The sequence below is a fragment of the Cnephaeus nilssonii genome, assembly GCF_951640355.1.
Source record: "Cnephaeus nilssonii genome assembly, chromosome: 4".
Classification (NCBI taxonomy): domain Eukaryota; kingdom Metazoa; phylum Chordata; class Mammalia; order Chiroptera; family Vespertilionidae; genus Cnephaeus; species Cnephaeus nilssonii.
Window position 1 is genome coordinate 53,568,977 of NC_137075.1, and position 12,737 is coordinate 53,581,713.

Here is a 12,737-nt window from a genome sequence, read left to right on the forward strand (position 1 = left end):
GCCTTTTATGGCAAACCCACAACTAATATAATACTAATGGCTTTTTTCACAAAACTAGAACAAATAATCCAAAACTTTATATACAACCACAGAAGACCCCAAATAGTCAAACCAGACCATCTTCTTTTAAAAAATATTTTTATTGATTTCAGAGAGGAAGGGAGAGGGAGAGAGAGACAGAAACATCAATGATGAGAGAGAATCATTGACCGGCTGCCTCCTTCCCATCCCCTACAGGGGATGGAGCCTGCAACCCAAGCATGTGCCCTGACTGGGAATCGAACCGTGATCTCCTGGTTCATAGGTCAATGCTCAACTACTGAGCCACACTGGCTGGGCCCAGACCACCTTCTTATACCATACATTAGAATAAACTCAAAATGGATTCGAGCAAGACTTGAAACTATATAACTTCTAGAAAAAAACCCAAAGACAGTAAATTATCATACATTTCTCTTAGCAATATTTTTTTTCTGATACATCTCTTTGGGCAGGAGAAATAAAAGAAAAAACCAAATGGGACTACATCAAACAAAGTTTTATGCACAGCAAAGGAAACCATTAACAAATGTAAAGACAACTTACTGAATGGGAGAAGCCATTTGACAATGATACATCTTATAATGGGTTAGTATCCAAAACTTATAAAGAACTTACTAGTATACAACTCAACACAAAAACAACCACCCCCCCAAAAAAAAAACACACAACACCACCAAACCAAAACAATCCAATCAAAAAATGGGCAAAGGACATGAATAGACACTTCTTCAGAGACATAGAGATGGCCAATAGACATATGAAGAGATGCTCAACTTCACTAATCAGAGAAATGCAAATTATAACCACAATGAGGTATCACTATATACTGTCAGGATGGCTATCCTCAATAAATTTACAAACAACAAGTGTTGGCAAGGATGTGTGGAGAAAAGGGAATCCTCATGCACTGTTGGTGGGAATGTACACTGGTGCAGCCACTGTGGAAACCAGTATTGAGTCTCCTTAAAAAATTAAAAATGGAACTGCCTTATGACCCAGCAATTCCACTTCTGGGTATACATCTGAAGAAACCCAAAAATCTAATTAGAAGGATTATATACACTCCTATGTTCATTGCAGCATCGTTTACAACTAGAGGCCCAGTGCATGAAAATTCATGCACTGGAGGAGGTCCCTTAGCCCGGCCTGCCCCCTCCCACAGTCCAAAAGTCATCAGGGGCAGGAGGCAACCTGGCAATCAGGGGAAGGCGACACCCCCATCACACCTCTGCTGCTGCCACTGCTGGAAGCACAAGCCTTGGCCGGCCCTGGTTACTTGAGCCTCGGGCGGCCCTGGGCGGCTGGGCAGCTGCCATCCGAGGCTTGCCTGTGCCTTGGGCCAGCCCTAGATGGCTGGGCAGCTGACATCTGAGGCTTGCCTGCACCTTGGGCCGGCCCTGGGCAGCTGGGGGGCTGAGGGTGGGTCTGGCAACTCCACACACCTGCCACCTCCCAGCGGGGCTGAAAGGACTGGGGGACTCCGGCGGGGCTGAGGGGACTGGGCGCCACCATCTTGTGGCTATGGGTGCTGCCATCTTTGTGATGGCATGATGGTCAATTTGCATATTCCCTCTTTATTAGATAGAGTAGCCAAGATATAGAAGCAACCCAAGTGCCCATCAATAGACAATTGGATAAAGAATATGTGGTACATACATATAATGGAATACTACTCCACCATAAAAAGAATGAAATATTACCATTTGTGACAGCATTATGGACCTAGAGGGTATTGCACTAAGTGAAATAAGTCAGAGAAAGACGAATACCATATGATTTCACTTATATGTGAAATCTAAAGAAGAAAATAAGAAAATTGAACAGACTCATACATACAGAGAATATGCTGATGATTGCCAGAGAGGAGGGAGGTTGAAAAAGGTATAGGAATTAAAAAGGACAACTTTGTAGTCACAAAATAGTCATGGGGATGTCAAGTACAGCATAGGAAATAGTCAATAAGATAGTAATAACCATGTATGGTGCCAGGTGGGTACTGGAAATATCTGGAGGAACACTTTTTAAAGATTATGATTGTCTAACCACTATGCTGTGCACCTGAAACTAATGCAAAGTATTTAATGTGAGCTGTAATTGAATTAAAAAAAAAAGTAAATAAATGAACAAACAAGAGAAAAAGAAACCTATAGATACAGGGAACAAACTGATGGTTGCCAAGTGAGAGGAGTTTTGGGAGGATGGATGAAAAAAGGGGAGGGATTAATACAAACTGCCACTTATAAAAATAGTCATGGGAATGGAAAGTACAGCATAAGTAATATGTACTAGTATATATATACATATATATACATATATATGTATGTGTGTAGAATCAATAATATTGTAATAACTATGGTGTCAGATGGGTAGTAAACTTGTCAGGGTGAACAGTTAAGTTATATAAATGTCTAATCATTATCTAATCATTATCTTGTACATACATCAACTGTAATAAGAAAGAATTGTACATGTTGTATTTAAAGAGATAAATATATATAAAAAGGAAATTGCCATCAATTCAAGTTATTCCTAAGAATAAAATAAAGGCTTATTGTATCCCAAAGGAAAACCAACTAAGCTTTTTTAAAAGATTCATACATTTATTAAAACTTTGAAGACATTTAACAACTTATTAAAGTCAGAAATATAAATTCTTAATATTAACTCTAGAAACACGAGAATTCAATTTCAAAGGCTTTAGAAAGAATTCCTTATGAAGATGTTACTATTACATTCTTTGTTAGCCTGGTACTTGGAGCACTTTGGATAGCATTTCACCATTTCACCCCCGACCCAGCAGTAGCACAGGAAATTGAGGACAGATGAGAGTCTCATATTTATATTTATCTAAATGCAGTACATAGCACCAGGTTTCCCATTTACAATTCTTTGGAGCAATAAGCCTTTAGATTCCCATTTTCCCCAGTCAGGGAAGAGCCACTCAAGTGCCTCTGTCCTAACACTCCTCTGAGTACTTGTCAGGTGTTAAAGCACCGGCTGAATTGTCACCACAGGACTTCGAATAGGGATGCAGATAAAAATGTCTCAGGAGGTGCCTTACTCTGTTCTTCCACATCTCACATACGCTTGGCTGGTCACAGGTAGGCAGGTGGAAATAGGTTAAAATTTTTGCAACTCAATTTTTACACAAATAGGTTATGATTGTTAGTGTAAGGCATGACAGAAGAAACGGAACCATCACTTTCCTCCGACGTGACCGTGTAACTCTGAAGAAGTGGCAAAAGCCATCCTACGAGGGGGAGGGAGAAGAGGAAAATTAAGATTGTTTCATAATGCTCCAAACCTGAACTCAGTAAATACACAGGAGGTTCGAGATGAAACAGTAAGATAACTCCTAGATTTTAAAAGTTTTAAAAAAGGAAATTCCAAATAGGCAACCTGCAATTAGGAACTTTTGATGAGTTCTGAATTATAAATAGTTCATTATGGGAGGTAGAAAAAGACATAGGGGACACTTCAGGTTGTCACTTAGAACAGGAATACTCTCCTCTTCTTTTGATTCACTTCTTTCAAAACCCAAAAGCGATGTAGACTCCTATGGGGCATACCTCAGTTTTACTGCACTTTGCTTTATTGTACTTCACAGTGTTGCATTATTTTTGTTTTCTTTTGTTTTTAAACACAAATTGAAGGCAAGACCTTCTACCACAAAGAGATTATGCTCACTTTATTGCGGTGTTCTGCAGCTGACCCACAAAATTCCTGACTTAGGCCATTATGTTATGTTCTTTCCTGAGCAAAGGACAGATGCCATTTGGGAAACTGCCAAACACTAGGTCGAAAGTTATCACCTGAAACACAGCAAGCAGCTCCATTCAGAAAAGTGGGGAGAAAGTGAATTGGAGTCCAGACTCTAGATTTTAACAGCATCCGGGAGAGTGGTGGGCATGCCCCGTTTATGCATTTGGGAAATTTTGACTTCATGTTAAAAGGATATTCCTTTGCTAATGTTGATTAGCTAAAGAGCAGAAACAATGCCCTCCTCTCCCCCCGCCCCCCCAAAAAAAATTCAATCAATTTCCTCTAAGCAGGGGGCTCTTAGGGGCCAAATGCCTTAAGACAAACAACTCAGGTGGGGTTCTTAGAGCTCACAGGTTTCCATGATTGAAGATAAAGACACACACACACACACACACACACACACACACACACACACTGCAAAGTATGCAGGAACTGAAGCTTAACACCCCAAACTGTTCATACAAAGTCAAGGTTCTGGTTTAGATACTGCCTATTCTTCACAAATGGAGCCCAATTCATCACTACGAAACTGCCAACATGAGGCTAAATTTCCTACAATGTCTTGCCTAGCTCCCTGGATTATTTTAATGGCTGTTTTTAAATAGTTTGGGCTCTATTTATTCTACAATCTGGGTTACTTCAGTCGTTGATTCAACTCCAATAAAGTTGAAAGAAACAGGGATCTTGCTCAGAATTCAAGAGATATGCTACCCTCTTGCTGAAGGATGGTGGCTTGATTTGACCCTTAGCATGATTTGGGAGCTGTAGGCCAAGCGCCTGGCCCTCTAGCCCAGCGATTTTCAACTGGTGTGCCGCAAGATTTTTTTAAAACATGCAGTACCCAACTATTTAGTCAGCGGCACTGGCCTTTTTCCCCTTACATTATATATATAAAAAAATGACAACACAAGAATAGCTATCCAGTGTGAGTCAATCAAAATTATACCTTCTTGTTTTGGTCTGATTGGCAAAAACAAAACAAAAAAAAAAGTAATGTAGTTTTTGGGACAGAATTGTAGGTGTGGGACAGAATTGTAGTAGTTTATGTGTGCCATGAGAGATAAAGGTTGAAAATCGCTGCTCTAGCCTAAACCACAGAGACCAAATGAGATACAGCTGAAAGCCAGGATGCCTAGGTGCGCCTCACTTAGGGCTGGGTGCAGTGTATTTGAAGTTAAGGAACCTTGAGTCATCACTGCCACTGGGTGTCCCTGCCCACTCACCAGAGGTGTGAAGGCGGGAGAAGAGGATGGCTTTTCATTCATTCTAACGTTTTTGGCTGGTGCTCTCCAGCCTGCAGAGCTGCAGAGTCCATGAGTGTGCTTCTCTCCGAAGAGGTGTTTAAACTAGGCTCAGGAGGAAGAATTCACCTGGCCTGGACCACCCTACTGCTGGCTTCACCAGCTTGGGGATCTCTCATGACCAAAAGCATCGAGGCCTAACGGGGGCGCATCCTAAAACCCGGAGGGTGTGCAAACCTAAGTCCTGCGCGGCTGCTCCTGAGCAGGCGAGCCAGAGAGCCGTCTAGGAGCGGCCAAGAGAGAAGAAAACCGGATTCACACCGAACGTGCCGCTGAAACGAACGCCCCAAGGACTGACGCCGCCCCTAGGTCCCTCTGGGTGCCAGCTGCGTGGGCTTGCCCTGGGATGCCCGCCCCGCACCCCCCCCCTCCCCCCCCCCCCCCCCCCCCCCCGCTCCGCACAGGGTCCCGCGCCCCGCTCACCCAGCCGCCTTGCGCCTCCAGCCAGGTGCGGTGCTGCCCCGTGAGACAAGCGCACAGCAAGGTCCCCAGGCTCTGGCAGTCCCGGTCAACCCTGGCATCCCATTCCTTCAGTGCCCACGTGTGGCTTGCCGGCGGTCTCTCCAGCAGGAACCCCGCGAAAGCCACGAGCGCCACCACTCGGCCCCAGCTGGGGCCCCGGGGGTGTCGAAAGACGTTCTGCATCGCGGTCGCCACCCTCTCCACGCGGTTCCCCGGACTTCGGCGGAAGCGGGTCCAGGAGAGCTGGTAATGCTCCTGTATCCGGGAGGAGAGGGAGCGCATCACCGCGGCCTCGAGCGAGGGCGGCGGGCGCGGGGCGCAGCCGGGCCTCCGGGCGCAGTACTCCAGGTAGTCGGTTAGCAGCCGGAGGGTGCGCAACTTCAACGGGTTCTCCATGGCCTGGCGGCAGCCCGGGGCCTGGCTGCGCTTCCGCTGGCTCCGGGATGGGCAGTCCGGCCCCGCCGCGCCCGGGGGCAGCTTTTCTAGGCCCCAAAGGAGCCTTTAATGCGCATCCCACCAGCACCTGGGCGGGTCCGAAAACTAGGTGCAGCAGCGTGCACGTGTGCACGCACTCACGCGGCCCTCAGGGCAGAGGGAGCGTCTTTGGGATGGTTGCCTAGCTCTTGGCTTGGGGCCCAAGAACCTGGAGGGGACAGTCTGGGAAGTTGGGTAGACGCTTGCCTTCTCTTAAGGAGAGGCTGACGAAGGCTACTCACAGCCTCCACTGGCGAGGATTATCAGCATCTCTCAACTGGACGGCAGCAGCCAGGTGTCTGTGGGAGATACTCTTTTTTTAAAGAATATTTCTTAAATTGATTGGGGGGGACATTGATTGACATGAACACAGAGGTTTCAGGTGGGCTTCTATGTTACAAGATCTGTATATTGCCTGCCATCCAAAGTCAGGTCTTCTCCTGTCACCTTAACTGGGACCCCCTTCATCCCTAACCCCCTTTCCTCTGGCAGCCACCACACTGCTGTTTGTGTTCACGAGTTTCAGGTTTATCTCCCACCTATGAGTGAAATCACATGGTTCTTAGCTTTTTTCTGACTGACATATTTCACTTTGCATAATGTTCTCTAGGTCTATCCGTGTTGTTGCGAATGGTGCTATTTCACCCTTTCTTATGGCTGAGTAGCATTTCATTGTGTAGATGTACCGCATCTTTATCCAGTCCTCCACTGCAGGTTGTTTCCATGCCTTGGCCACTGTGAATAATGCTGCAATGAACATAGGGGTGCATATATCTTTGTGAATACGTGATTTTGAGGATTTTTTTTAGGTATATACTCAGGAGAGGGATTGCTGGGCCATATGGTAGCTCTATTCTTAATTTTTTGAGGAATCACTAGACTGCTTTCCATAGTGGTTGTACCAGTCTACACTCCCCACAGCACTGGATGAGGGTTCCCTTTTCCCCACAACCTCTCCAACACCTGATATTGCTTGTCTTGTTGATAATGGCCACTCTAACAGGTGTGAGGTGGTATCTCATTGTAGTTTTGATTTGCATTTCCCTAATTGCCTGTGAGGTTGAACACCTTTATGTATCTATTGGCTGTTTGTATGTCTTCTTGAGAGAGGCGTATTTTCAGGTTCTCTGCCCACTTTTTGATTGGGTAGTTTGGTGTTGAGTTTTATGAATTCTTTATATATTTTGAAAATTAAACCTTTGTCGGAGCTACTGTTTGCAAATATCATCTCCCATCTGGTTGGCTGCCTCTTTGTTTTGTTGTTAGTTTCTTTGGCTGTGCAGAAGCTTCTTAGTTTGACATAGTCCCATTCATTTATTTTTGCCTTTACTTCCCTTGCCTTTGGGGTCAAGTTTATAAAATGTTCAGTGGTTTCTAGTATATTCACAGAGTTTTTTGACCATTACCACTATCTGCTAGTAATTCCATTTCCTCAAAGGAAATATCATATCCATTAGCAGTCACTCCCCATTCGTCCCACTCTTGGCCCTAAGTTACTACTAATCTGCTTTCTGTCTTTATGGATTTGCCCGCTCTGGACATTTCATATACTAGGCCCTAAAGATCTGTATTTTTAACCTGTTGTTGAGCCAGCAGCCACCTTTGGGCAATGCAGATCTACAACTCCCTGCTCAGTCAGCTCTCCTGGACTTGGGAGAAAGCCAGGTGAAGTGATATGGTCCCCACCCCAGCCTCTATCTAACTGATCAGCTGGGCTTACTTACTCAGGATTTCAAGTGTCCTCCTTTGAAAAGATATTCAGCCGTTCACAGGCCTCAGTTGGTCTCTAGCCTTTCCCATTGCCTCTCCAGGATCTCTTACAGGGCCTGTGGTCACCCCAAAGGATCCTCTGAGAGCTTCTCGTTAAGCCCTCCTCCCCTAATCACCCTCCTTTCTTCCTCCCCCTTTCCTAAGCTCCTTACCAGGGCCTTCCTGGCCTCAGGGAGGCCTCCCAAAGAGGTGCTTAAAAAGGTGCTTAGCCCAGATCAGCTGTTTTCCAAGTGTGGTCCCCACCGGAGGATCCCCAAGGTCAAAACTTTTTTCATAATACCTTTTCTTTTTGTATGTGTGGCTTTTTAAATGCTCATTCTCTCAGGAGTTTTCTAGTGGAATGGGTTAGTCTCTATTCTTGTTTTACAATTTTTCTCAGTTTTAATTACTAATGATAAATATTGACAGATATAATCCACACAAACACAAAGCTCTTTGGGGTCTTCAATTTTTAAGAGTATAGAGGGATTATAAGACCAAAAACTTTTGAGAACCCTGGCCCAGATGGTTTTCTAATTGATGATAATTACTAAGTTGATAGTTGAATGAGGCTGCTTATGGAGGGGAGGAAATGGGGGGAGGAGACGGAGAAGAAAAAGGAAAGGAATGGGGAAAAGGGAGGGACGGGATGGAGAGGGAAAAGAGAGAGGAAGAAAAGGAGGAGCAAGAAAGGAGACAAGGAGAGAGGTGGGATAGGAAGAGAGGAGGGAGGAGATGGGAGAAGAGAGAGAGATAAGGGAGAGGAAGGTAACAGGAAAGGGAGAAGGGAAAGGGAGGATGGTGGACAGACAAAACTCAGAAGCAGGGAATTGACCCTATTGAAGATGTGCCAAGGCTGAACTAGGTATATACTTTAGTGCTGTCCCATTTCATAGATGAGGACACTGAGGCTGGGAGAAATTTGGATGATACCCTATATCCTGTAAAATGGGTAGAGCTGGGTCTGAACCTAAGGTCACATCCATTGTCACCATGCTGTCCTCCTCTAGCTTACAGATGAGTCCTAATTGTCAGTGTGCCACCTTCTAGCCAGCTGGCCAAACAACTATGAAAGCCCAGAATGCAGAGGCCTTTACAACCTTTGCTGCCATTAAGCTACATATAATCCAGGGAAGGGAGTGGAGGAGGCCAAGGGGCGGGGAGCGGAAAGGGGATGTGGAGTGCCTGCTGCTGGGTCTTTCCGGAGCAGCTGCCTGGTTTCAGGTCACAGGCCTTTCCCATCAACCCCCATCACGGCCCACCTCCTCAGGGGACTCCGTTCCCGCCTCCCACTTCTTTTCTCTGGCTGAGGAGGGGGGTCCAAGGCTACACACACAGGGGCACATTCACTGGGCTCCTTCACCACAATCAGTTTGGTGGGTTTGCCCCCAAGTCTTCTAAAAAAAGACAAACTGGTTGAAAAACTCCACTTGGCATTATTTTCAATATGCAAAATACAATTTATTACTTGGAGTTTCCCCTCGAGTGTCCATATAGTGTAGTATATTCCCAACCAAGTATTTCATCAATAAATACTCAACAGCACACACTGTGAGATGAAATACTTACAGGGGAGGTGGCTTACTGCCCGGGGGTGAGTAATCTACAAAATACTCCCATAGGGCCCTTACAGTTGTCTTTTAACTGGAAAGTTATGGACTGTTTTTCACTGAAGATGTGCTCTGCCTCTCCAAACATAAAGCTTGAATTTTCTGTGCAGAGGCAGGCCAGGGTCTGTGGGAGGTGGGGATGCCGTAGCTAGGAGACGAGGAGCAGTTTGGAATGTTCTAGGTAGGAGTGCAGCTCAGGGGTTCCGTGGACACACTGTGGGACCTGCCCCCTCAGCAGCTGGGTGGACCTTGTGCCCATTTCCCAGAGCCCTTGTCCAGGCGGTCCTCTGCGGGGGAGAGGAGGTGGCTGAAGACGGTCCCTGGGGACCACGTCCTCTTCTTCCCTCCGGGCTCTTCAGAGGCAAGCGGGAGCCTTTTCTATTGCTCTCTCACCAGGGCTATTGCATAGTAAAACCCTCACAAATGACTGAATATAACCATTCTGTTTATTTTTTAAAAACAGGTGGAAAAGATGGCCTGACTGGTCCATTATGATACCTGACCAAGTAGGTCTGAGGGTGGTCCTGCACCCCCGAGGTTATGGGTGCCAGGTCCAGGCCTATCCGATGGCTGTGCCCACTCTGGAAGCGCCTCTCTGAGCAGCAGGGCCTGGGGCTGGGCCTGCAGAGCCAGAACTAGCCCTGGGAGAAGGGCTGGGGTGGGGGGGGGGGGGGGGGGGGGAGGAAACAGGGCTGAGAGGAGACCAGAGATCCAGGGGATGCAGCAGACACAGCCCTTGGGCACCACAGGAGCCACGGGCAAGCCTCACCCAGGAGTGATTTTTGGAATTTGAGGTGACTTTTTACTTCCCTAACGCATGCCATCTTGATGAATAAGGCATTTTCATCTCTATACCTTTAGACACAAGATAAAACAAACAAAGGGTTTTGTAACAAAGCACTTGGTATCTTCCAGAAGGAATTGCTGAATTTCAAATAAAGACAAGATATCTTTTTTGTTATTTTTCTCAATATAAAACATTATTTTTCGAAACCTAGCAATTAATTTGCATATGCGATTACATCCATAATGCAATAAATATGAGTAGAATGGCTATGGACAAGATCCACCGTAGGCTGAGGGATGCCACTGATCCTCACATGACTGTACTGGTGCTAGGTCTTTCACTGAGTGTACCGTCCTGTGTCCCACACAGAAAGGTTTTGCTCTGAGAAGCGTGTGTGTCGCAAACAGCGTTCAGCTTTGCCCTTGAAAGAAAATGTCCTGTCCACGTGATAACACTCCTATCAACATCATCACCTGATTCGTAAAGTAAACCTCCTGTCCATCTTACGCACACCTGCTTCATTTATAACAGTTCACATAGATTAAAATGTTTTATGTGAAACGAGACAAGATGATGCAAGACTGGGAAAGATAGTTTTACAATAAAAACACATTTTTAAAAAAGCGAATCTGTCTAATTACATTTGGAATTGGAACGTCCTCCCATCACAGATGAGTTACTCGGCCCTCCTCCTACAGCCACTGAAATCAGCACTTCCGGAGGAAGGCCCAGGCACAGCGCAGCGACAGAGACCAGGTTCTAAGGTGCTCCGACACAAATCTGATGCAAAGAAGCAACAGGAAACACATTAGATGCTGGATTCTGTTGGTAATTGAATGAGATGAGCCGAGTATAATTAAGAATAACCTTAAAAATGAATAATTTTAGCCTAGCTGGCGTGGCTCAGTGGTTGAGCATCAACCGGGGTTGTGGGCTCAATCCCCAGTGTGGGGCGTGCAGGAGGCAGCTGATCAATGATTCTCTCTCATCATTGATATTTCTATCTGTCTCTCCCTCTCCCTCCCTTTCTGAAATCAATATATATATATACTAGAGGCCCAGTGCATGATTGAATCATGCACGTGTAGGGTCCCCTACACGCTTTCGCTTTTCGCGGTGGAGCTGGGTGCCTGTCCACTGGTGCACCAGGCCTTTCAGAAGCCTCCGGCTCGGCTGAGGCTTCTGAAAGGCCTGGTGCCGGAGCAGACAGGCACCCAGCTCCCCCACTTTTGATGGTCTGCGGCCGCTGAGGGGGGCCTCTCAACGACTGCTGAGGGGGGCTGCCGCGGACACCTGGCTACCCTGCCGTTGAGAGGCGCAGCTGGGTGTCCGCAGCAGGCCCCCTCAGCGGCCACGGAACTGGCTGTTGAGAGGCACAGGGGGCGGGAGTCCCACCCCCTGCGCCTCTCAACAGCAGGGTAGCCCCCCTCAGTGGCAGCGGATCCGTGCCTCTCAATGGCCGGATAGGCCACCCCGAGTCCCGCCCCCCAGCCTCCCAATCGTGGGCATAGCGGAGTGATGGTAATTTACATGTTACTCTATTATTAGATAGGATATTTTTTTTCTTAATGAATAAAATTTAAAAGTGCTCAAAATAAAAAGAACAACAAAACCCCCAGCAACACTGTACTTGAAGGTGTCCTCCTAGTGCTGAAGGCTGACAGTGGTCCTTTTCCAGGGGTGATAGTTTTAATAGTAATATTGGAGATGTTTGGTGACCTTTCAGCCAAGTTGTGATAAACTCTCAAGTCCTCTAGAAGTAAGATCTATTGACATGTGGCGATTTCAAATTCTAACGTCAGGTACCTAAAAGTGTATTGTGAGGAAACGATTAAGCCCAGACCTGCAAAGACACAAACAGATAACTGTTAGTTTCTTTAGTACTTAACAACTTACAAATCCTGAGTTTAAAGGGACAAATCAAAGTCTCTTTACACACACACACACACACACACACACACACACACAGTCCATCCAAAATAGAGCACTTGCATGTCTTAGAAAATAAAACACTTTCCTCTTAGCAACTCATGTGTTCATTTGCTCATTCATTGAATAAACAGTGATTTAGTGCCCAGGTGTGTCAGGTACCGTGCTTTGCCCTGAGGATTGAGAGGAGAAAGGTGTCTGTTTGGACCTGATGCCCCTCCCCCTTAGTTAACTGTCTAAGGGCATCTGTGGCCTCCTATGTGGGGCTGGTAACTCTTAGATTGGCAACAGAAGCCATTTGTTCCCAGACAGCTCTCTGAGTACATGAACACAACTTTACTAATTTAGGCAACTCCTGACCAGGAGGATGAATGAAGTCACAAATAACTTTACTGTTTCTTTCAGGAACTTTGCAAAAGTCCATTCACCTTTTTATCCTACAAATACACGAGTCAAGTATCCTCTTCAGAAGAGACGCACTTCTCAGAACAACAGAGCATCAAGTGACTGGTCCCTGTTAAAGCCCATCTTCGAAACCCTCCTCCTCCCCCAGCCTGTGTCCAGCAATCCTAAACTCTATGCCACCGAAGTCCCTCCATCAAAAGATCTGCCTCAAATCCC

General features: G+C 46.1%; 1 protein-coding gene across 2 annotated transcripts in view; it reads right to left on the minus strand.

The window, feature by feature from the left end:
• Positions 1–9,277: 9,277 nt before the first annotated feature.
• GNB5 (G protein subunit beta 5) overlaps positions 9,278–12,737 on the minus strand; it is a 38,271-nt gene continuing 34,811 nt past the window's right edge. The window contains exons 11-12 of one of the 2 annotated variants that reach the window (XM_079769618.1): positions 11,994–12,030; positions 9,278–10,967 (exon numbers count right to left, since the gene is read on the minus strand). In XM_079769618.1, coding sequence (XP_079625744.1) covers positions 12,019–12,030 — 12 coding nt within the window. In that variant the 3' untranslated portion in view covers positions 9,278–10,967; positions 11,994–12,018. Of the gene's footprint in view, positions 10,968–11,626; positions 12,031–12,737 lie in introns of those variants that run through there. The other variant, XM_079769617.1, reaches the window with a different exon arrangement.